This window comes from Hylaeus anthracinus, unplaced genomic scaffold (genome assembly GCF_026225885.1).
Source record: "Hylaeus anthracinus isolate JK02 unplaced genomic scaffold, UHH_iyHylAnth1.0_haploid 11994, whole genome shotgun sequence".
NCBI classification, from domain to species: domain Eukaryota; kingdom Metazoa; phylum Arthropoda; class Insecta; order Hymenoptera; family Colletidae; genus Hylaeus; species Hylaeus anthracinus.
The window spans coordinates 11963821-11990183 of record NW_026534341.1 but is presented as its reverse complement, the minus strand read 5'-3'; the positions used below and the strand labels follow the sequence as shown (position 1 = coordinate 11990183).

The 26363-nt window shown below is 34.0% G+C and overlaps 1 protein-coding gene across 15 annotated transcripts in view; it reads left to right on the top strand.

The window, feature by feature from the left end:
- Positions 1-25812, top strand: part of LOC128888523 (period circadian protein) — a 46804-nt gene extending 20992 nt beyond the window's left edge. For 5 of the 15 annotated variants that reach the window (XM_054145441.1, XM_054145440.1, XM_054145444.1 and 2 more), the window contains 12 exons: positions 1051-1272; positions 3686-3870; positions 4103-4387; positions 6180-6326; positions 11125-11398; positions 12416-12804; positions 13993-14186; positions 14292-14452; positions 15287-15534; positions 15798-16016; positions 17520-17834; positions 18849-25812. In XM_054145441.1, coding sequence (XP_054001416.1) covers positions 1051-1272; positions 3686-3870; positions 4103-4387; positions 6180-6326; positions 11125-11398; positions 12416-12804; positions 13993-14186; positions 14292-14452; positions 15287-15534; positions 15798-16016; positions 17520-17834; positions 18849-18962 — 2753 coding nt within the window. In that variant the 3' untranslated portion in view covers positions 18963-25812. The remainder of the gene's footprint in view (positions 1-1050; positions 1273-3685; positions 3871-4102; positions 4388-6179; positions 6327-11124; positions 11399-12415; positions 12805-13992; positions 14187-14291; positions 14453-15286; positions 15535-15797; positions 16017-17519; positions 17835-18848) is intronic. The other 10 variants (XM_054145449.1, XM_054145450.1, XM_054145451.1 and 7 more) reach the window with 8 other exon arrangements.
- The last annotated feature ends 551 nt before the right edge of the window (positions 25813-26363 follow it).

The window sequence follows — 26363 nt, the reverse complement described above, 5'->3', positions numbered from 1 at the left end:
TTGATATCGTGTTTCACGAGCCTTGGTGTCGTCTTTATCGAGCTCCACGAGTCCAAGATTATCTGTATCAGGTTATATGAGTCCGGGCTCGTCTGTATCATGTTCCATTGGTCCAGGGTTATCTGTATCGGGTCGTGCGACGCCAAGAGTTGTCGGTATCGAGTTGCTCCAGTCCAGGGTCGTAAGTATCGAGGTCGTAATCGTTGCTATGGTTGTACCACTCGTTGCAAGATGGTCTGTGTAGTAGCATACATGCAAAACGATTTCACTAGACTGCAGGTGAAATCTGCAACGAACGAGCTGGAATTTATCTCCAAAATTGTGTTTCATTATTGTTAATTACTTTATTTGAAATTATTGTTGCTTCGTTCGGTTGTTTCTTTGAAAACGAGGAAAAAAAGAAAAACAAATTGGATACTGTTGTTACGTAACGAAGCTGCGGTACGATCGAATCTTATATAATTTGATTATTCTCAACACGTTTTTCAGAGAAGCTTTCCAATTTCTTTACGCAACATTAGATGGACAAAATTGATCGATTGTTTTAATTATACAATCATTCAGCGCGTTTTCTGTTTCTTGTACGATAATCTTATCTTTCTCCTATAAATAGTATTCGTTTACGCGATTCACTGGATAAATATACCAATATTTGTCACAAATAATTTGATTTTTCTTCTATAAACAGTATATATTCACTTAATTCAAAGAAAGGATACACCAATATTATTTACAAATAATTTTCTTGGTCTTTTGTAAATAACCTGTTCACTCAGTTCAAAGGAAAAATATACTAATTTTTCCTTCAATTAATTTTACTTATCACTTACAAATAGTCATCTTCCTTCCATATTCGTAAACTAAATTCTACCCACCCCAGAATAATCAAACTCTTGTAAAAGTCGTGTTAAAGTGTTATTACATCTAAATACTATCTTGTTCGTTTTTGTCGATGTTTTTTTCGTATATTGTATGTCCGTGTGTGCATGATATACAAATTAACATTGACGTGCAGCTCGTCGCGAAATAACCGTGATCTCTTTTTTTCAGGTATCAATGGTAGAAGAGCAAGCTTGTTTTGCGGCCTGCGAAAATACATTAGATCCGGCATTCATCACTCAAGCAATCAGCACAAGGAAGCAAGGTCGAATTTCTATCTTCCCTTCCACTTGACACTGTCGTTTAGGGATTTTCGAGACCGTGCCACCGAGCAACAACACAAAGCGATGTTTCTGGTGGTCACCGCACAACCTGTTCATTCTGCATACAAAGGTAGTACGATTGAAGACCTTTGAGGTGATCTGAGTGACAAAAAGACTCGATGAATCTTCTTCGACAATGATCAATTATCGAGTTTATGTTATCGAGCTTGCGACAGGTGTGAACAAGGAAATCAATTAGCAGTACAAGCATGACACTTTATTTATCGTCAATTCATTCAATTCTGGTATTTCATACAAAGATACAAAAGTAATTGGTTGGTCTTAAACGGTATACTTTTGTGTACATATATGCAATAGTATTTTCATACGAAGAATTAATTTTTTTATAGGAGCTTTAGGATTTTTTGTTAACGAAATATTAGTCTCAGAGCTGCCTTAGTGAAGGTATTGATACGAATATATGAAATATATTTAATAGATTATATTAATTAGATATATTACTTAGTATTTGCGTTTTATCAAAAAAAAAAAGAGGTCCGACCGTTTGGGCAGCATCGCAGTAGTATAGTCGATTGAAGGTCAGACCTCCTGGGCGCTTGAATGTTCTGATTATAATTGATACTCTCGTGTCAAACAGTTCTAACGAATGTCTTCGAAAAATTCAAGACTTAGACACATACCTAATGGTATTGATAGCTGTAAATTATATAAAGTATAATACCTGTTCAAACATGTTCAAAATTCATCTGAAATAAAATAATCTACGCATTCGATAATTAAACTGAACTTGAAACAATTCAGGTTTAAAATCGTCAGCTGTATACGATATTTGATCTGAAAAATGTTAAACGGGACAAAATGTATTAATATTTATAGTCAGTCTTATAAGTACTCGTACCCTTGTGTCGTAGCTGCCTTTCGAGAAAGTTTGTTTAAATTAAATAATTAGTTAAAGCGTGCTTATACTGCTAATTGATTTACTTGTTTTCCGATAAAGCAAGCAAACATAATTTTTCTTTATAGAACTAGCAATATTCGTAAGAAATTGCCAGATGATATAGTAAATATGGTATAATGATTAACGATAATCGAGTCGTTTCGTTAGTCTAGTCATCTCGGCGATACTATATGACTCGGTGGTTTCCATGGCAACGTGCCTTAAACAGAAGGTAACCTTTTTTTATAAATTTAGAAATACTCATTGAAAAATCGCGACGATGTTTTGATCGTGTTTCTCATCCTTGTCGTTTTCTCATTCATTTCTTTTCTTATCATTACGGCCAGCTTTTTGTTTTCGTTCAGTTTTGGAGACCACTGTTTCGATTATTTATTTAAGTAGAAATATAATAGAAAACATAACAATGCTTTCATCATTTTTTACGCATCGATGACAGTTCATCATGCTTTGCTTGCTTGGGCATGTAGACATTTTTCATCGTTAACATTGCTCATTCGGTGTCTTCGTGAAACGAAACAGGGAGATAACAATTAAAGAGTCGTGTTCGGAATTCTGTCAACGGTGAAGATTATTAATAACAGTTCTATTGGATATTATTCAATCACACGTTTATTAACAAAGTACTTATAAATCTGTATCACATCAAAATTACAATGTAAACTAAATTCAAATTCATAAAGTTAGTTATATGAATAAATAGGATGATATTTTTCACGTAGATTTTTATAAAAGTTGAAAATATTAATGCAAATCTAAATTTAAGAATTTTCGAAAAACACGTTTTTGAATAAATGTATAAATTGTCTAAATGTATAAATATCTAAATCATTAGACAATTTATTCCTTTAGTCAGTGAATAATTTCATGAATAAATAGGATGATATTTTCCACGCAGATTTGTATAAAAATTGAGAATATTAATGCAAACCTAAACTTAAGAATTTTTTAAGAATACATATCCTAATATGAATCAGCAATAGCCATTAGGCAATTAGCAACTAGCAAAGACCATTAGACAATTTATTCATTAACAACTTCAGTATCATTTTCTTTATACATAGACATCTTCGAAGATTCCTAATTCCACATGTGCATTGTAAATTATGATTTGCTCGCTTATAAAATATTATTACGTACTATTTCCTGTAACCAACTTTATGAATTTAAAGTAAATATTTCCACGAGTTCTGAAGGTGACTCAAAGTCGAAAACTGCGATACAGCGATAACTAGTCCTTGCTTCAAGGCTGATTAACCAATTTCATAAATTTCAATTAAACATTTGCACGAATTCCGAAGACGACTGAAAGTTTAAAGTCGAAAGCGATAACTAGTCCTCGTTTCGAGGCCCAACATCGATTTCTTTTTATTTCTCCCACCACGCCTACTAAGTTTCTGCGTCGACGTTATTATTTGTGTGTAACACCGAACCCCAAGGCTTCTACGCGAATCAAGCTGCCGCTGTTAACGTCTACCGCTACAGACTAATAAATTTCATTCACAAAGGAATCGCCTGGCATAAGAGAGAAAATGACCCCGACCTTGTTATTTATCCTTATCCGCAGCGCCAGAAGAAACAATAATATCTTCGATATTCACGACCCGCCACACCGCCACGTGCCACCTGTCTCATGTCGATCCCGACGTAGTCCAATACTTCGGCTATCTACCCCAAGATATGGTCGGTCGTTCGCTGTTCGACTTCTACCATCCCGAGGATCTGCCATTCATCAAAGACATCTATGAGACTGTGAGCATGCGCACCAGAAAAAGAAACAAAACAAAACAAAAAACACATTAGGTTTCGATCGAGTATACGCTTGAGAAAATAAATGATAGAGCAAAAATAAAAAAAAAAATGAAAGAAAGTAATCCCCAGAAAAAGTGCAAGCAAGCGAGTCCTGAAAACCGAACGTCGAATCACGTAACGAATCGTTTGCCCCCGCGATTACTCACATTTTGTACATTGTACCGTTGAACAGGTGATCAGGCTCGAAGGTGCCTCCTTCAGGTCGAAACCGTACAGGTTCGGGGTGCAGAACGGTGGCTACGTCGTCCTCGAAACCGAGTGGTCGTCCTTTATCAATCCATGGACGAAAAAACTAGAGTTTGTCGTAGGTCAACACAGGGTACTCAAGGGACCTACGAGCCCGGACATCTTCCGTGTGCCGCGCGCCACGGAGTTCGGTCAGCTGTCCAACATTAGCGAGGAGGTTCTCAAAGAGGCCAAGATCATACAAGGAGAGATACACACACTTCTTGACGAGGTACGTCTTCGACGATCCACCCTGACCACCGCGTTATTTTAGCTTTAGTTTGTCTAGGTAGCGTATGTCGTGGATTAGGAATTGTTTCGAAGGTAAAGCGTAGTACGAGCATGCGATCGAGTTGACATGCTGCCTTATACATAGTTAAATTCCACGAGATTATCGTAGGCAGTGGTTGAACTGTATAAGGTGAAGCGTTTGAGAAGGGCTGCATGAATAACTCGCGTTCTTTTCGGGGATAAATTTACAGTGGGTGTAGAATGTATTCGTACACCGATCAATTTCCCAAAATACTTTGTGGAATTGTAGTTTCTTAACTTCTTTAGATGTAGTCCAAACAACATTTACTAGTTAATATAATTTGTGAAATTAACAAAATAATGCGAAAAGTAGGTAAAAGTATAGGAGTAACAAGTATTTGTACGATTCTTATGGCGAACCATTTAGAGTAGAGTTTGTAACGTAAACACATTAGTTTATTGCTCCGTACGAATTAGAAAACATCAAATTTCAAGTAAAGACTTTTAAAAATGGCTCTATGTGAGAGGAATGGAAAAAGATCCCACTTCGAATAACTAATAATTTAGTTGATTTAACGCTTAGAAGAGTCATGGAAGTATTATGTACTTATAAATAAATGTAAATTTCTTTTTTTTTTTTAATCAAGTTTTAAAAATTAAACAGTTGTGCCATTGTTTTTTTCTTGCTAATTTCGCAATTTAAATAAATAGTTATTTTTTTTGTACTCTATCTATTCCAGAGATTTCCGAGAATATATAGGATGTCATTGTTTATAAAAAATAAGTTAATAAATTACAATTTTACATAGTTTTTTTTGGAAATTGATCGGTATACGAATACTTTCTACACCCACTGTAAATGATCGAAAGGAATGCTCTTGGCAGCTGTAAATTGTATTTTGAAGAAGAACGAGTTCTTAGTTTATGATTAACACTTTATCTACCGGGCTATTTAGAAGTTTTTCGTGAATTTTTTTAGGATGGAAAAAAATAATTAATTCTGTTGAACTTTTTATCCTATTTTCATACATATTTGAGTAGTCTATATAAATTTGTTCAGCAAGAGATATTCAAATTGAGTCGACTGTGACGCTCATTTGTAGAGCACCTCGTGTGAACTAAGAAAATTCATATAAAAAAAAATTTTAAACAATTTTTTTATCAAGTTAAAGTGATTTTTTTCACCCAAAGAATTCGTTCTTTTCTTCAAACTTGCAGTAATTTCACACTCTACCATTTCTGCGTTTCTTTTTAGTTCACATAGAAGAAAAATGTATGAAACTGAAAATTTATTTTGGTTATTTTGTGTCAAACTCTACAAATGTGCGTCACAGTCGACTCAATTTGAATATTTCTTGTTGAAAAAATTTATACAGACTACTCCAATATGTATGAAAATAGGAGAAAAACTTCGACAGAATTAATTATTTTTTTCCATCCTAAAAAAATTCACGAAAAACCCATTTTTTAGACCTCCTGATTCAGGACACATGTGAACAGGGGGTTGACTGAATAACCGAAAGAAATAATTCTGAAGCTATCAAATAAGGTGCCGAGTAAAATGAATCAGGATAGCGTGGATGAATTTGTTAGGTTTTGAGCTTTGCAAGTATTAATAAAGAAATGTTAGGGGAGGAAAATATGGAACGGGTCACTACAGACTTTCACGCCGTATTGTTGTATCAAAACAATTATTGTTGTATCTAATTGTCAGACACGTACCCGCTCAATTCCAAACTTTTTCTCTTCTGTTCTATCGTACGTCTGCTCAGAACATCCAAAGAAAGTCAGATATAACCGAGCACGACGTCTCAAAGAGGTGCAAGGACCTCGCGTCCTTCATGGAAAATCTGCTGCAAGAGACGAGGGCGTCCGGTCTTGGCAAAGATGTGCTCGCTACCGACGAAAGGAGTTTTTCGGTGACTATTAAGCTACGTTTTAGTATCGCCGACACTTATCTATTTTGCTAGTAGTACGCTATGACGCTCTGTTGGTGGTATGCTGCAAAGTATATATACTTACAGTACCAATGTACTTGTGCATAGAAAGCCACGTTCCACTTACGACGTCACAACGTGGAAGGTATCGATATTTACTGTTAGATCTTGTAAACGTATCGTTCGTGTGGCTCCATGGAAGAATTGGGCAGCTGATTCTATTTGTGATTATTCGTGTAACAATTCCACGCAATTGGCAGGCTAATCAGTAGACTGCGAATCTTTATGCAAAATCAAATCTTGGCGAACGCGCCTACAAATATTAGACCTAAATAGGAATTTATTTTATTCTGCAAATATTATAACACGAACTTTACTTTCAATCTTTTTCATATTCTTGCATATCGTTTGCATTTTGCACGTTCTTGGACATTCAAATTTCTTATAAATCCATAAAGATCCGCAGTCTACTAATCAGTAATATTATGCAATCATAAATCAGTACGTAATTCGAAATTCTTCACAGTTAACTGTTTATAACTATTCATTGATCATTCATCATGATTTAATATCGTAATTATTAATTACATTTTGTCCAATACTGGTCCATGGCGGCACGAATCGTACGATATTATGGTATAGATTCTTTTCCTGCAAGTTGAAACTCGATCCCCCCGGAAGTCTACAGGCATAAATTTCGTGTAAAAAAGTTAAATGAATTTGTCTTCTATTCTTTTGAATTGAAAGAAAATTCTGAATCAAGTCTTATTAAATTGAATAATTTCAAAAATTGTTCTCTATTCATCTCTGTAAGTTTTATATTTATTTTCTATTAATCATTTTTATATTAAGAAAGTATATAATCGTACAAATCAAATAAGAACTTCGATGATAGTAATTTTTATTTTACACTAAAGGATTCACCGAAAGGTTTCCTATATACATGTATCGATATAGCGATCACAGCGATCGAGTTTCAACTTTGTTCGCAAAGTTTCTTTTTTTTTTCTTTGCTGATCCGTTCAGGAAAGCATGAAGTAAGTAGAGTACGAACGATTAGGTAGAGGGCTGGGAAAAATTCTATGCTGACGCATCTTTTCGCGAAGCAGCCAGAATTTGGTTTCGAAAAACGAAGCAGAAATTAAAAGCCTTTTAGAAATGTTCGATCTCGAGACACACAATTACGATCATTGCTTTCGTTCAGAGATGGGCGACATTTCATTCGAATAATAAATGGCGAATAAAGTCGACATGTTATGATTTATTCACGACGCGAATTCAGTTAAACAGTCGCATTTTATTTTTCTTCGAATTATTCATTCCAGTCTGTGATTAAAATTTTTATTTTTATTCAAAGAGTGACAGATAGTGACTTACTGTTGTTAAATTTTTATTTATTATTGTGAAAGTCTCTCAGACATATTTCAACGATAGTTTAGCTCTTATTCGTTATTTATAACCTGTGGATTTTTATGCATTTATTTATAAATCAACGAGAATATGCTCAAATGCAAAACTATTAAAAATATCAACGGTACGTGTTATATCGTATAAAAGAATACGACACGTATACGTTCATTTAATTTGCATAAACATCCGCGGTCTGTTTATTTGAAAGTATCCAAATAAACAATTTCGTCCACCTCTGTTTTTGTTCGAATCGAAACGAATGTGATTCCAGCTGCTTCCGAAAGATACGTCGTACAATTTGTTTAGATCTTTTGCAAGAGTAAAGGTGGAAGGTGAGTAAGGTACACAGCAATTGATTAAACATTTTACAGCATGGTGTCACGCCTAACAGGACGGTTGTGTTGAAAGTAACTCGAAAGCGACTTGTGGCTAGTTAGGGTATTCACGCACACCGGCCACCGTGATTTGTAACGTGGCTGGTCGTAAGTAAGAATGACAGATCACGATTAAAAAAAAAAAAGAAAAAAAAAGCGAACGATCTACCGAATCGTTTTGTACATAGACACGGACGGAGGGCAAAGCGAAAATTGTGTAAGTCCGATGGTGCATCGCGTCAATTTCAAAACCTTGTAATCACGTTGTTGGTAAGTCTATTTACTTTTTTTCCCATTCAATATTACTACTCGTTCAAGGTGCAGAAATAGCGAAGTCTCTTATTTCTTTTTGTTTTTCATTTTTTTTTTCTTTTTTTTTAACAAAAGGAACGAAAAACAAATCTCGATTGCAACAGTTTGGATCATACAGTAGCTAATTGGTTTCGTTTTCCGATTACGGCAAATCTTGCCGAACAATCGTGGTAAACGGACGTGAATATCGAGAAATTTCGTTTCGTTATTCATATTTCGCTTACCTTTAAGTCGCGAACAAAAAATTTGATCGGTTTCGTTTTGAATATTTAAGTTGGATCTGTTTCGGGGAATTTTTCAAACGTGTGCGTAGTTACAAGAGAGACTGACGTCAATGTTTTATAGTTTTATGCATAATTTAACTTGTATATATATTGTATATATTGTATATATTGTATATGTTTAGGAAATGTTTTATATATATATTTGTTTGAATTTAATGTAAAAGAAACGACATTACATATATGTATATATATACTGAAACTAAAAAAAAGAAATGTAGTTTATATAGTAAATGTATGTATAAGAGTAAAACAAAAAAGATATAAACATATAAATCTATATATACATATACATTATGCTGTACGTGTATTTTAATTAATTATTGTAAAAGTAATCATCTACCCTTTGAACTACGCACAGATTTGAAAACCAATTGTTTACAATTCGAAGAATTATTCTTCTTTCCACGATCGAGAATTAAATTCAAAATAATCGAGACACGTTTACTCCAATCTGTCTTATTGTATGGTCCTTGCTCTACCTGATATACTAATTGTCAGTCAGATGAACGGTTACAGACTCGCTAAAAGAGTGTTTCTATGCACTCTGTCTCCTCGTCGTTTCATTATAATCTGTCATCTGAGAAATCGTTTACCAGCGATAACTTTTCCATCCTAGTCCCTGGGACGTATCGTACTCTCCTCCGTAGTGAAGATTCTCTGATTATTTATTTCACGACGTTCATCGTAACAAACAATAGCCTCTAACAACTTCGTCGTGTCATTTTCCTCTTTGTCAGTTCAGGGAATTCTCCGTCAGAAACTCCAATCGGTAAACTTCGTCGCGATATCGTGCGCGTTGGTCGATCGATTGCATCGAGAATCCAAACTTCCCGATTTTTTACCGACTTCGAAAAGGAACAGGTCACTCAATTCGACGTGTATAATTTTTTTTTACGAGAACTGATTAAGGTAAGGAGACTTCTGGTTTGTTGGGATGAAGAATCAAATGTTTTATTTGGAGAAAGTTTATTAAGAACATGGTAACATGTACTTTATTATTATTAGGGGGACCAGAAAGTAATGTCGTTTCTGCAAATGTCAATATTTGTTTATCATTTATCAGGTCAGTGTGTATCAATTGATTTATATCGATCTGAGTTTGAAAATTTGCACACTAGATAGCAAAAGGTTGTTGGTAAAGAGTGCGAACATAATTGATTAAAAATAAAAACTTGTTATGAACTTATTTGTTCGAATTTAATGTAAAAGAAACGACGTTACTTTCTGGTCTTCCTAATATATTATTGTACTTTACCAGTTAAATATCCCCCAAAAGATATTAATTTTAGAATAAATGTACTTCGATACTTTTATTTGTTACAAAAAAAAAAATGTTGATCTTCACGTCACTTACAGTCAGTCCCAAAAGTGTCTATTGAAGAAATTTCTCTAAATGAAATTCATAGATTGTGAAATTTGAATTTAGTGTGACAATTTATATTCAAAACCCTTATTTTTAGAAAAGACTCATAACCCAAGAAACCAGTACTCTACCTTAAGACACGTTAACGTGGAAGGCTACAGGTGTATCTATAAATTATTGCAATGTGATGTTCGCGAGTAAAGTTCCGGTATGTCTCGTCACTTACAAGGTTTTGAAACTAACGAGGCAATACGAGCAAAGGGGAGGGAGGGAGAACATGTTCACTCATAGTGCATTCAATTTTAGCATTTTGAATTTTGTTAATTCCTTCGTAATCTCTAGTAATGCCATGATCTTTTTTTTTTTTTGTTCTATAAAAATCGATCTGTTTCGAGGCAAATCTAATAAAAGTTCGGCAAAAACAATTCTTTGAAAATTAAATTTAATAGCTTAATCACGATTTTTTAAAGATTTTATTTTAGAAAATGTATCGATTATAAATAATTTCAATCTCTACGCAACCTTGCCAAAAGCAATTGTTCGAAAACTACATTAAATAATTCGAATACGACTGTTTTATTCCTGAATTTAATTTAAAGACATTAATTCAAGATAATTTAATAACGAAGGGGGAAAAGTGTGAAGGATCAAGGAGGTTGGGAATGGTTAAAAGGGAAGCCAGGAAGGAAGACGGATTCGGGTAGTAGTATTCTTAACATTTGATGCAACTAACATCAATTCGCAGGGGCTGGAGAAATATTAATCGATCTATCGGTCGCTCGTGTAAATATCGCATTTTCACGCGGTGTCGCGGTTCGAACACACGCGACGGGGATTATCATGCACGGTCCTCTTTTCTTTTCCACTATTTTTTCTTCTCTCTATAATAGTCGAGTAGAGCTGCGCGAACATCTAACAAATAACCGAAACAGCTAGAAGCGAGCCCGCTAAACGCAACCGCAAAACATGCAAAACAACTGACAGTGACAAAAATCGTGTGACGTTTCTTTCTAAGTCGCTACAATATACTTGTGAAGGGATCACGCAATCCCTTGTTACAGGAGCACGACAGCGTGATGCTCGGTGAGATATCGCCCCATCACGAGTACTACGACAGTAAATCGTCCACCGAAACGCCGCCCAGTTACAATCAGCTCAACTACAACGAGAATATCGAAAGGTTCTTTAAGAGCAAACCACCGGTAGCGACCATGTACGGCAGCGACGAGGAGAATATCAATTCCAGCAATGACGAGGGCGGGAAGACCAGCCCGACATCAGCAGGTGAGATTTCCTTGAGGAGGTTTCGCTGTGAGTGTCTTTCGTTATCCCCGTCGTGCACGCTGATTCTGATATGATTAACGAAAGTTGCACTGATAATTCATTTTTATTAAAGTTTTTTTACTAGGAATGTTACCAGAGAATTTTTCAATGTAATTAATCAGAGATCAGAGATTACTCAACCGAACGTTGCGGCGTGTATTTGTGTTATGTCCTTTTTGAAGAACTGTAATATTAATGTATAATTTCAGATATGTTAACAAAATTTAGTTCTACATATACGTTGTCAACAACATGTAAAGCGAATAAATCTCTCCTTTGAGATTTAATAGCTTCAAAAATAAAAAAATAAAAAATCAGAGCTAGAGTTCAACAGGTTGCTCTTCAATAAATTAACCCTGCATGGGTCCGTATAACTTTCAGATCACATGCTAATATATCGACATTTTACCAAATAATTTTAGTTTTTTTCACGAGATGACGTATACGTTTTAATTATTAGGGCGAGCCAAAAGTTTTGATGTCATTAAAATTACTTTATGTGCAAGTATTATATAATCATTTTGCAGCTTTTGAGAAGCTCTTTCATATTTAATTATTAGCTACATTAATTTATTAGCAAAATCATGGAAAATTTTGAGATTCGTGTACTTTTACGTCACTACTACTGAATATGATATTTTCTATGCTGTTTCAGTAGCTTTAAACTTTTGTTTCTACTAGTGACGTAAAAATACTCGAATCTCAATATTTTCCACAATTTTACTAAAACGAAGAAACTACGATCAATAAATTAATGTAGCTAATAATTATATATGAAAGAGCTTTACAAAAGCTACAAAATTATATGTAACACTTGATTATGTTAAAGCAAACATATATAATACAGTTTGAGTCAAAAGTATACAGACAGGTAACATTTCTGTCAGAAACATTCAACAAAAAATGAAACTCTCCATCCAATTGCAACATTCGTAAATTGTTTCCATGGAACGAGCACCACTTCGCCGATTCTAATGCAATGTTTATTCAATCGTTCTCGTGTAGCAGCAAGGAAATGCATGTCGCCCATAAACGGAAGTGGCGCAAGCGGTAGCGGAAGCGCGGAGAATCTAAGCAGTGGCTCCAACAACCAAACCAGCTCAGCAAGCGGAGGAAACACCTCCAACACCACGCGCAACACTACCACCACGGAAAGTTTCAAACCGCCTACTTTGACCGAGTCGTTGCTCAATCGTCACAACGAGGACATGGAGAAGCTGATGATGCAAAAGCACAGGGAACTTCGTTCCAGTATTAAGAACAGCGACAAGCTCAAGGATTCGCGGATAAAAACAACCACTGAAAAAGTCGCGGAACCCAACGCGCATTTCATCAATCAGAATCATGGAGTGAAGAGAAGCGGTAGCCACAGTTGGGATGGAGATAGTTTCAAAGTAAGAAATAGTATAAGAAACTTTTGTGAAATTGTAGTTTATTAATTTCTTTTCTTATAATCAATGATATTCTACATATTCTCGGAAATCTCTAGAATAGATATAGTCCAAAGAACAGTTACTAGTTTATATAATTTGCGAAATTAACAAGAAAATACGAAAAATTTGGTAAAAATGTAGAAGCAATAAATATTCGTACAGTTTTTATAACAGACCGTTTACAGTAGAATTTGTAACATAAACACATCAGTTTATAGCTTCGTACGAATTAAAAACATCAAAATTACAATAAAGAAGTCATAAAAAATGGTTTAATACAAGAGTGGAAGAAGATCCCATCCCGAATAACATCAAATTTAGTTAATTTACCTAATGCCTAGAAGAGTTGCAGCAATTACAAAATCAAAATGAGATCCCACAAAGTATTAATTATTTATAAATTAATGTAAATTTCATGTTTTTTTTTTAATGAAGTTTTGAAAATTTAACATTTGTTTGAATACTTATCGCTTCTATATTTCTATCGATTTAGTATTTTTTCTTGTTAATTTTGCAATTTATATAAATAACTAATTTCTTTTATACTGCATCTATTACAAAGATTTCCAAGAATATATAGAATGTCATTGTTCATAAAAAAGAAGTTAATAGATTACAATTGAACGTAGTTTTTTTTTTTTTAATTGACCAGTGTACGAATACTTACTACGCCCACTGTACAATTTAACCTTTTCGACTCTGCTGATTTCTATTCGAATTCTATTCGTTTTTATTTTAGAAATTAATTGTATTGTATATAATTGTAAGCATGTCTTTATTCGCCAATCATATATATATATATTTAAGTAAACAAATATACACATATTTGTATGTACATAATATAAAAATACATAAAATAAGTATATACTTCTGTGCACATTTGTTTATTTAAAATTCTTTATTGCTCAGTTACGTAACGATACATATAAACAACAAGTTCCATGTACATGTTATTACAAACATATATAACTACCAATTCCTTTATATTTATTTAACTCGTAAAGCTAACACAATAATATATACATTGCATATAAAATCATGAGCCGAGAACTTACTGTACTTGAATTTATATTTCCCACTTGTTCTGTATGTTAAATAAGGCCCTTAAGTAAAAAAATAATAACAATATGTTCGACGGTATTTTTCCAGGTGTCGAAACACGACGAAACGTCAAGGACGAGTACAGCTGGCCAATTTCCTGCAAACGTTGCTACTACGGTTACGAGCATGAGCGTCGATCAATCAACTGTAATTCAGACAGGTGCTAATATTAATTTGTGGCAGCCTCTGTCGGTCACCGTGCCCCCGCCACCGCCTGTTCAACGATGCAGTGCGCCGCAAAAGTGAGTAATTCGATAATCAGCTTGGGAAGAACTTATTTAGCGACATAGCAAACTTGAAAGATTTGTCAAAGATATATTTATAATAAAATTGTATTTGAATTCCAGTGCCCATTCACAAGCAATACCCAGAATACCAATACTACCATCGATGATACCAGTATACTATGTTCCGGCTCCACAAACGAACGATCCTGCAGCTTTATCACCCCAGCAGGAGAAACTTAGCCTGCCTCAATCAATGCAACCTCCACAATTAAATCCTTACAGTATGTATCTAGATATTTGAGAGAATTATTCAAATTTTACGATTGATACATCGATATCAATAAATTACCAATTATTTTCTTACGCTACTCTATCAGCATGAACATATAATCGTCATTTTCTCCCTAAAAAACCACCATACAATTTTTGTTTGACAATACCGTTCAAAAGCTGAGACTTCGAGGAAGTTTTTCCTGAAGAGTGCCCGCCAAACAACTATGTCTTTGAAACCAAAAAATAAATACAGATAAAGTCAAATTTTAAAAAATATTCACAATGTAAAGTTTGACCTAATTTTTCACTTTCTAAATCTTCGTAATAAATTTTAGTATTGCATCAGGGGAGTGGTAAATTTACCGCTCTTTTGAATGGTATACTTAGTTTTAAGTTTGCACTGTAATTTGCTGGAGTTATGGCCGTTAAGTGTCAAGTCGAAAACGCAGAAAAAATATTAAAAGTGAAAATTCTCGAGAATAAGGGGACACAAAGAAAATATCTAAAAGTAATTTTTTGTTGGAAATTTGTTGTAGAATTGACACCCTCCGTATGTCCGAACTTATACTTAGACACCCTGTATACAGTCAGTTCTATAAGGAATTTATGAAATAATAATATTACAATATTTGAAAAGATGCAACCTATCGTTTAATTTAAACAAATTTCTTCAGTAGACGCAGAGGGTACTTATGGGACTTGGACTGTCTATACAGACATGAAAATATATATATATATATTTAATATTCACAGTGACATTCGCGTGTAACACAATTTATATTAAAATAGGTGAAATGAAAAAGATTTTTATTTTGTTTATAAAGAGGATCCACATGTTTCAGTGTTTTTGCCAGTCTCATACGTGACGACAACGATGGCTGGCGTCATTTATCCTCCAGTATTTGGTGCTCCTCCGATGGGGATGATGTACAGACCATTTTCGAATCCCGGTCAGACACCAGTTACGAGAGAGAATAATCTATCTAGTACTATCGACAAGTGTTCCGACCGGAAGCGACCAGCAAGCCAAGCGACGAGTGTCAAAGCTGAACCGGGAAGCACCATGGCGATGTCTGAATCTTCTAAAAAGGTAAAATTATAATTTATTCCCTTATCGATTCTAGGATCAATGTAATTATCCTGTTAATTGTCTTTGCCCGAAATATGTTATTTATTTTACTAATTGCAGTCCCTACAATTCAATCTTACGTATTCTCCATTTTGAGATTATTATATTTCAACGTATCACATTAATTTAATATGTATTATTGCTATTAATGTATAAACATACGTATATTGATAATATTAAAAAATCAGCCATTTCATCCTAGTTGCATGTACACTCATAATTAGGTTCTATCGCCTGGTGAACTGTTCTCTTCATGCGTGAGCAACGACGGAGGATGCTCGAGCTTGGTGGACGCATCCACTCCAATAAATCCAAAAGTCCACAAGCTGAACGATTACAGCGTCGACGACTCGAGTTCGTCGAGCTTTTACAGTAGCTTCCTGTACAAGAGCAGCGACAGCAGCTGCAACCCAGACCAGAAAGCCATGGACTATCTGCCAGAGGTAACTAATGCTCTCAATGAAAAAACCCAACCTGTTTGATTGCAATAAATTTAGAAAAAAAAAATACATATATATAGAAATTTATATTCTATAAATTACAATGTATTACAAAATATTATACGTACGTCACAATACCTCTTGCTAATATTATTACACTTGAGGATAGCAAAGCATAGAAACATTCTTTCAATAAAACAGCCATAAGTAAATCACTATAAACTATAGATGCTCCTAATGTAGGACTCTAGGTGAAAGGAAGAGATCGTTTCAAAAATATAGCTAGTTTAATGATCTGTTCAATGGTCGCCACAATACTGCTTTTTAGGCAGCCACGCTCTATCGGTTACCGTTAAAGACATACGACAGTATGTGTGTGAAATTAGCCCCGCACTTTTCGAATTTTGAGTTTTTCTTTCTTGTGCCGTGTTGTGCTATATTTGTGCTGAATTGTGCCGTAAACCGCAACTTTGTAAGTCAAAGCGTACTCAAAAAAATTGAACAAAACAAAATTTCTGATAGCTCCACACTTTTCGAATTTTAAGTTTTTCTTTTTTTGCGCCCTGTTGTGCCATATTTGTGCTGAATTGTGCCGTATATAAGAGATTGATAACATCAATAACAATTAAGAAAAGAAATAAAACCAAAACTATACCAGTCCCGCACTTTTGCCGAAACAAATTTCTTTTTCCATAAAAAGATTCGTACTAACTTGTGCAACATTGTGCCATTGATAGAAACTCGATATCTCTATTCACTTTGCAGATAAAAAAAGGTTGAATTGTAAGAAATACAAAATTTAATATTCGTACAATTTGTGAACGGCGATAGATAATCGAATTCTGAAAGTTATGCTAAATTGTGTTACTTACAATACACGAGACACGTGCGTTAAAAATTGAGATTAGCTCGAGGGCAAAATAAAAATTAACAAAAAAAGGTGGCGGTGATTAAAAATTGTGGCATTTCCGAATTTTCTTTGATTGTGTCGGATTGTGCTAGACTAGCACAACAACTTTTCCTAATTACAAAATCTGGTCAGATCGCCAGATTTCCTAGCGTTGGCAAAGTTAGAAATCAGACGTTAAGAATTTGCATTCGCATTCGCACGCGCTCGCGGGTAGCGGAGTGCAGTAATGCCTCGATAAATGCACAAGCTCGGGATTACAAGTGTGCATTCATCACGGAGTTCCCACATTGTTTGATATTTGCCGACAACTTTGGCGTATTTCGCTTATTTCTTTTCTCAATTGTTATTGATGTTATCGATCTCTTATTTGCGGCACAATTCAGCACAAATATAGCACAATACGGCACAAGAAAGAAAAGCTCAAAATTCGAAAAGTGCGGGGCTAACTTCACACATTACGACAGTCTGCAACGCAGTGCAGTATCACGTGAAACATACGTAGGGCGGTCGAGGTGGCCTATCACGATTCTATTACACTAATAATTATAAAGTATTTTCCAATTGTTGAATCGAACGTATCAATGAATGTTTAATAGCAGGACAACGCGAGACAGCAACAAGGTAAAAGAAGAAAAGAACCGCCATGGCTCGAGGGTGTCCAACTGACGCCAGAATTGATATACGAATACCAGATACATCCGAAGGCTCTGAACGAAGTGCTCCAAGCCGATATGGACGCCTTAAAAAATTTCAATCAACCTCTCCTGGTGAACGACCAACTAGGACAACTCTATTTAGACTTGGAAGTCGAGGGATTCGAAACGAAGCTCGTTCTCGAGGACGGTATCACGTCCAGCAGCAGCGACAGCGGTAGCAGCAACGAAAGTTGGACTGCAGGAACGATGTCACAGGTAAAACATAGCCTTGAGGTGCTTTGTTAAGCTTGTATAGCATCTGCGCAACTTTGCAGAGATTGTAAAGTATTTTACTTTTCTAAGAAAAAAAGAAAACCACAAACCTACCACCAGAATTTTTATTTTATTTACCTTGACTGTCTATTCGTTGTGTGTTTCATTCAGTGTCCATTGAATTAATTACATGTTGCAAGGAAGTGTTTCAGATTTAGGATCATGATCGATAACGAAAATATTTTTATCATCTTAGAATATATAATTAATGTAAATACTTAAGATTAAATGGAAGGTATCAGGCCAGTCTATAAATTTGGGTACATGTATGTTGTTATTTATGTGCGAATAGTATACCTGTAAAAATTGCCAAATTTTAGTAACAAATCATTTATAGAAAATCTAATTTCTAATGTCGGTCAGCCCAGCTTATTCATTGATTACTTTAATAATAATTTTATGGTACTCTAAGGGTATAATAATAGAATCAAGTCTACAGGAATTATATACATATATATATATGTATAAAATTATACTATAATATAATATAATTCACGTTCCAAATATATAATATAATAGCCATATTAGATTATATTTAATTATATATTCTTCCATTTGTGTTTCTGAAAGAAGAAAGAGTAATAAATAAATACTGATCACATGTAAATGAATGTCAAACTAAAGAATGTGTCTTAAAACAATACTATAGCATACATTATAATGTTAATATCAATAGTATTGTAATAAAAATGTTCACGATTTTATAGACTGACCTGACACAAGAATTTCGATATTATAAATGTTTTTCCAAAAGGGGTTCCAAGATTTTATTTTTCAATAAAAAAATTCACCTATCGGCATAGTCCTGGCGAACATATGTATTTAATAGAAAATCCTAGAGCCTTGTTTGGAAAATCTTTTACTCCTGCATGATTTAAATTTACAAGTAAAAGACAAATAATTTGGTCAATACCGATCGCTGATCTTGTATTAAAGGGGTCAAGGTCTTGTTTACAGCAAAAGCACAGAAGAAGAATGGTGAAGTACGGTAAGCTCGTGATGATTCACGAAGAGAACGCGCCAATGCCGCCTGCGTTACCACCGCAAACCGTGCCCTGCCAGCAGTTCTAGAAACAATTCTGTGACGATCAACCCTGCGACTAAACGTCGTTTTCAAGTTCGAAGCAATCGTATCCAGTGTCGTGCTTTGAATTTGTTGTCGACACTTGGCTCGCCAACTGGACGCTGCACGCGAATTTCGATTTCATCTCGACTATTTTATTATATTATCGCGTATATTTTACGTTTGAATTTCGAGGCAGATAAAATTGTCTGTATCGCGCGTATATATTATCAACGTTTTCTTTTATATACATATATTCTATATAATATTATATATTCGTAGCTGTCGGATATATTTGACCCTTTCTTACTGACGGATATACAGGGTGCCACTTATAAAGTGTTTTCTGAGAAACTACCGAAGACGGGACAATTTTTGGGGGTAACTGTTAGAGGGAAAAAGGTGAGACCCTGAAGTTTAAATAGAAGGTGGTATCAATTTCTTATTATTCAGATACAGTGGGTATAGAATGTATTTGTACACCGATCAATTTCCAAAAAAGCTATGTGAAATTGTAATCCATTAAATTCTTTTTTATAAACAATGACATTCTACATATTCTTGGAAATCTTTGTAATAGATGCAGTAAAAAAAAAATTAGTTATTTATATAGAAGCAATAAGTATTCAAACAAATGTTAAATTTTCAAAACTTCATTAAAAAAAAACATGAAGTCTACATTAATTTATAAATAATTAATACTTCGTGGGATTTCCTTTTAATTTTATAACTACTGCAACTCTTCTAGGCATTAAATTAACTATCATAAATGTCGATGTTATTCGGGGTAGGATCTTCTTTCATTCCTTTATTAGAGTATTTTTTAAGTCCTTTTTACTGGAAATTTAATGTTTTCTAATTCCCACGAAGCAATAAACTGATGTGCTTATGTTACAAATTCTACTGTAAATTGTTCGTCATAAGAACCGTGCGAATACTTATTGCTTCTATATTTCTACCAGTTTTTCGTATTTTTTTGTTAATTTCGCAATTTATATAAACTAGTGATTGTTGTTTGAACTATATTCTAGAGATTTCCGAGAATATGTAAAATATCATCGATTATAAAAAAAGCAGTTAATAAACTACAATTTCACACAAAAGTTTGTTGGGAAATTGATCGATGTACGAATACATTTTACACCCACTGTAGCTTCAATGAAAATTATTTCTCCCAACAGTGATTCCAACAATCCTTCTAACAGTTAATTTTAATTAAAATCCCGAGAAACGAAATTGATATCTTTATAAGTATTTGAGGAAACAGCTAGCAACGCTTTATTTGGGACATCCTGCACATATCTAGTATGTATATACATACTCCCATTTACCAATTATTGCTATTATTGTTATTGTTATATTTTTTATATTTCGAGATAGAGTGTAAGATAATAATTTCGTTAACGACAAATTTAGAGAAACTAGAACATTTAAATATAACGTGCATACATTTTTAACTGCCTCAGACGCGGTTTATTCTCACCAAGACGTGCGAATCAATTCATACGATTTAGATATAAACGCTATTTACACGATAAGGAATCTAAATCATACGTTTAGGATCGGTTCGTCGAGACTAAAGTTCCTACTACTTCATCGAACGTAACTCGTCGGTACGTTATCGTCGCCCGCGATTGTATTTTTACAGACCCGTTATGTCGATGACGATTTGTAGTCGTGATTTTGTCACCGTTTGGATGATGGAGAGAATTTTTCATTGTTACGAAGTTTCTGTTATCGGAAACGTGATTCTCGACAATTGAAGCGAGATACTTTTTAACGATGGATTTTTCGCGAATAACGTTGTCTCGTAGGATCTCGTTGTTTGAAATGCGAGACATCCGTTGGAAAGTTCGACGATTGCAAAATGTTTCAACCCTTTAAGCTACGATTTAAACTCCGATAGCCTGGGACCAAAATGTGATGTTTACATTTGGCCCGAACAATACACAAGGGCCAGGCTCGTGATAATCAGTTTTGGCCCGAATATCCGACCACGAGTCTCACACGTGGTTGTAGCTTAAGGGGTTAATATAGGATTAATAGGAAAAGGATAGTGGGGATTAGAAATTCGAGGCTCTAACGATTCTTCATAATTAATATTATTTCACGTTTCGTTAGAATTGCAGATAGCTTCATCGAGGCCTAATTGCACACTGATATCGATGAAAGTGTATCGTAGCATTTTGCTATCAAAATGTTAAAAAGATCAATCTATTTATAATCATTACTATTATGTTTGTTACATGTACTCTTACCTTTAAGTTGGAAAAAATTGAGCAACGATCAACCAGCCACGTAAAATTTGTTAGATTTTAATCTTAAAATACTTCACACGTTTCGAATTGTAAAGAAAACTGAATGTTAATATCAGTGATCAATGTCAGTGTGTCAATTGCCCTCCAAAGAAGCTAGCTATATTACTTAGCGAAACGTCGGAGTATTTAACATAGAGGACACGATTTGCATCCAAAAGTTTCAAATAATATCAACTATGGTTATAAAACTACATTTTATATAATTTTGTTGACAACAGCCATAGAATTGGGTCGAGTTATTTCGTTTTCCGTTTAATAGACCTTTGTCGAATACTCAATAATTTCCTATTCTTTTTTTGCGATTACCTTGTAATAGGACTTACCTAATTACGTTAGTTATCTGGAGAGAGTTAATGGAATCAAACTCATTTTGGAACGACTGTTTTCATTTTGATCAGAAGCTATTTTGATAGTTATTTCTATTTAATTTTAATTGCAATTTTCTATGTACAGAAAATTCTTTACTACATGAAATTAATAAACTTAGTTAGTGGTTTTGAAGAGAGAAATGTTGAATATAGTATTTCGTTTGTCAAGTAAATTATAGGGGTGATTTGGAGCGAGAAGATAAAATTATTATTTCAAAACGGGACCAAACGATGAGGTATTTTCAGCATACCATATCGGATATGCTACCTCAGAATGCGAATGTTTTGGTAAAATACGTAGAAATGTAAAATGGAGTCCAATAGTCATCGATATATGAGACTGTGCTCGGTTAACCCTTAAACGACATCGTGGAGGCCATTAGAAAGTCCTCGTTACTTGGTTAATTAATTACTTGGCACATTTTGGGTTTACATACAGTCGAAACATTATTAACCAAATTACTTGCAATGTAGACTGAAGTAATCAGCCTCCATTTATTTTTAAACAAGCGAGTATATTAATAATTACTGTTTTAAATAGTCGTTTAAGGATTAATTACACTGAGAGTTTTATATAACAGTGAGACTGTGACGTTCTGCAAAAGACGTGGCAACTTTCTTTTATCCTATACCAAGGCTGCGCACTATGTCTATCTCAGAGCATGGCGAGCATGCGAACTAGTGGCGCCACGTGTTGTGTTTTTAAATTAATATTTTAACAATTTCGAGTCTATTCTTTCAATCAGATATCAGATCGAGGACTTGGAAGATTGATATTTTAATATAACAAAATAACAAGTCTACTTAATTTCTACTTAAACTAGAGTTATAAATGATTGAATGTAAAAGCACAGAATTAATTTCTACACGTAATATATGCATACACACTATTCAAACATACGTCATTCGAAACCAAAACGGTAATGTAAGATACAGGACACGTTCGCGCTCTTATGGTTGTCTCTCTGTGGCGCCAGTAGTTCTCATGCTCGCCATGCCCTGAAATAATCATGGTAAGAGCCTTGTTTTACGGTAATCCTAATCTCTTTAGATATATATATCAAACGGATTGTTCCGTTTGTTCACACTTGAACGATAGCTCTCATGATTTCGCATTCGTTGCAAACACAGAACTGAAAAAGTTACTCGCGCGTTCCCTGAACTGTGGGAAACAACGCCCTAGAAACTTCATTCTAGCATTTGTACGATCATCGAAAAATATTTTATATACCATCTGTTTGTACACATAATATATATTACCATTATTGATTGATACGTCTGTCGTTGTATCGTGTAATTGGAGATGTGGAAGAGATATTTTGTATACCAGTGATCTGCGTATAATTGTTTGAAATTAACGACTTGGCCAGGCTTTTAACTCATTAATGCATTGTTGTCCATAAAACCAGAACGGTTAAAAAATTATAAATATAAGTAATATAATGTTTTTACCTAGAGTAACGAATTTAACTTCATGCGCTAATGGGTTAAGAGGACGTGGCGTTGATTTTATAGGTGCAAAATAAACGAACTGTTTAAGCTTTCATCCTAAAAAATCTAGTCCAGATTGTATAAAGTAATTGCGTCGTTGACGTTGGAAATTTCATGCAAGAAGAATGTCACCTTGAGGAGGAATGTATAGTTATAAAAAGAAACTCTGTCTGTATTCGATTGAACAGTTATTCAGATAATTTTTCTTCTAAATTATCGGCTACAATCATAGTAATCAGTAGTATGGTTATCAAACTACTGATTGTGTATTACAATGTTTTAAATAGATTTAGTTGTTTGAAAAAATGTCAAAAGCTGTACTGTAACACCAATAGTGGTGTTATTCGTTTACTGTGAAGCATGAATTGTTTAATTCAGATTTCTTATTGTCCAAATAATTAATCAACAACAGTTATTTACAGGAATTTTTTCTGAATTATCTTCAGTTCAAGGAAACATCCTTTGTTTACACATGAAATTCTTAGAGGTGGCTATATCTCGAAGAAAGAAGCAGGGGTATCGGTACTGTATTAATTAATTTTCTCGTTTTTTTTAAAATACAATTCAAATTCAAATACTTTGGTATCCCCTAAATGGATTACCGACTGCTTAATTTTTCGTTAATATTCATAGAAATAATTACTAGTAATTATCAAAGGAAGATAAGTTATTCTTTTGCTCAGGATAGGGAATACTAAAAGACAAAATTATTGTTTATAGTTTGAGCAACGCAGAAAGAACATTCCAAAGCTTTGCAAAGTTGAAATAAAATAATTTTCCTCGTTGCTCGAATTATCACCCATAATTTCGTCTTTTATTATTAACAATATATATTATTTGTCTAGTGACATTTTTAGCGATAATTCATACAGCATATTTAGTAACTATTATTATCGTTAAAGTAGCGACAGTTATATTGAAATTAATAACAAAAATTGCGTTGCGTCGGCACAAAATATTTGCGATTTTCCACACAAGTAATCATCTCGAGTATCTGTACGCGTAAATAAATAAATTACACATGTTTACGTTTAAATGTGTATTTATTTATTTATTTCATTTCGAATGCGCGTTAATATTTGGATTTACAATTTAGAACGTCGATCTACGATTTATGAATATATAAAAAGATAATATTTCGTGCCAGGAGCGTTTATTCTGTAAGTACAAAAAAAAATAATATTTTTTTACATATACTCTTTGCGCGCGTACTTTAATCACGTTTATACTTTTTCCTAGTTTTAAGATAGTGGTCTTTTCATACGTTTTGTTAACGTTTCAAGTGCCAGAATCTTGAGGAAAGAAAAAATTAACTATAGTTACGAGTAACGAAGATAATAAGATAGCTTTAAGTCTACTTGTTAATCATCTACTTGTACTTCGTCCTTTCCGTTTCCACTTGCAGTATTGTAAGAATTTTAGCGTAACTCCTAATTGATACTTCATATTTATTTACTGATGATATTTACAGATGACATTTCAACGGTAATAGGTACATTTAAATGACATTTACGTCTAGTTTTGTTACTTAATCGAACAATTAACGCGTTAGCAACGTAAGCTAATAACGAACGATTGTTGAAAATTCACGAATTGATATTTCTGTTCTCGATCTTTACGATAAACGAACATAAAGTTAATAATTACTTTGATAGTTACATAATTCATATATTCTTTACTCACTATTATCACACAGCAGTGTGCATTATGTTTTTCTATGCTCGTAGTCATCGATTGGAAATCCTTTTTGTTTAAGGTAGTTGATTTTAACAAAACTTCACTTGATTGTGCCGTGATTAAATATGTACCATTGTGAATCTATTTAGATTTAAATTGACCACAACAATTTTATGAAAAATGATATCGAAATTTTATTATCCTAGCATAGGCCTCGTGAAACGTACGCGTGAAATTTTTCAATTTTAAATGAAAATGCAATGGAGGAACTTGGTAAAAAATTGTCACAATCATTCCTCGAACCAATTGGTGATTTTTAACTAACTGCTTCGACTATCTTCTATTTTAAATTCGATAAGCCATACTTTCGAACGTTACTATCTCGAACCGACTACCTTAAGCTGTTTGTTAAGCTTAAAAAACGAAACGTCGTTAAATAAAGAGTATATGAACGGTCCTTACTACGAACAAAATTATCAATTCAATTTTCAATCGAACGATTGGTTTAAATCGTGTAACGAGCACTTTTCTTTTAGCAAAATTAATCATACCGATCCGAAATACCATCATCACGAGACACACGTTGCGCTTGACACGTAATTGATAAAAACCTGTTACACGCAACACGTTTATAATTAGATTATACATTACGATTCATGGAAACGAACGATACTCGTGCAGTTTGTCGTCTTCCTCATCCACAAAGCATCAGAACACCCTCGTGTTCTGATCACATTCCTGCCTAATTTTTTATACGTGAAAGTGAATAAACATTGACATGATTAATCCGTGCAAACATATTCTCCGGACGATTTGTATATTAATATCGAAATCTTTGTGTAATCCGATGCTCAACTCTATAAATAAATAGAAACTGCACGAGTCACGCGATTCGCGAATGCTTCTGCAGTCAGTAAAAGTGATCTTAAAATATTTGTTACACGACAAGCTTGTATTGTAAAGGCGTAATAATAGTAATAGCAATATATTAAACATTACAGTGACCGTAGAGTGAATATTTTTCTAGCATTCCTTTCAGGCACGTGTGATGATACAGTCCGCGACTCTTGGTTGAACGCGATCATTATTTTCTCTTATACTGTGCTCTATTTCACCACAAATTAATTAATTCTAGTTTTGTAAAATGATAGATCCTATTCAACGTAAAGATACGAAGTTGAGTATTCAGTCATTCGGTAGAAAAATATTAATCGTTGGCTTGGGTCATTTGAATAAACCCATGCTAAATAAAACATAAAGAAGTAATTTATGCATAAGGAAAATGCTTCATTAATACTTTGGTGACGATTTATACAAGAAGAATATAGTTTTTTTTTTTTGGAATGAGTAAAATAATATAGCAAGAATTTGAACGCGTTTAATCAAGTCTCGCGGACTGTGTGTATTTCCAAATGAACATTTCCTTCTCTTTTAAACGTTTCATCGTTGTATTTACAACTTCAGATTATTTATAATTTTAGTACACCATTTTCTTTTCTGCGAATAAAATATATCTCATGGTTAACCATCAGCTTGTCGACTCGTTAACGCAGAG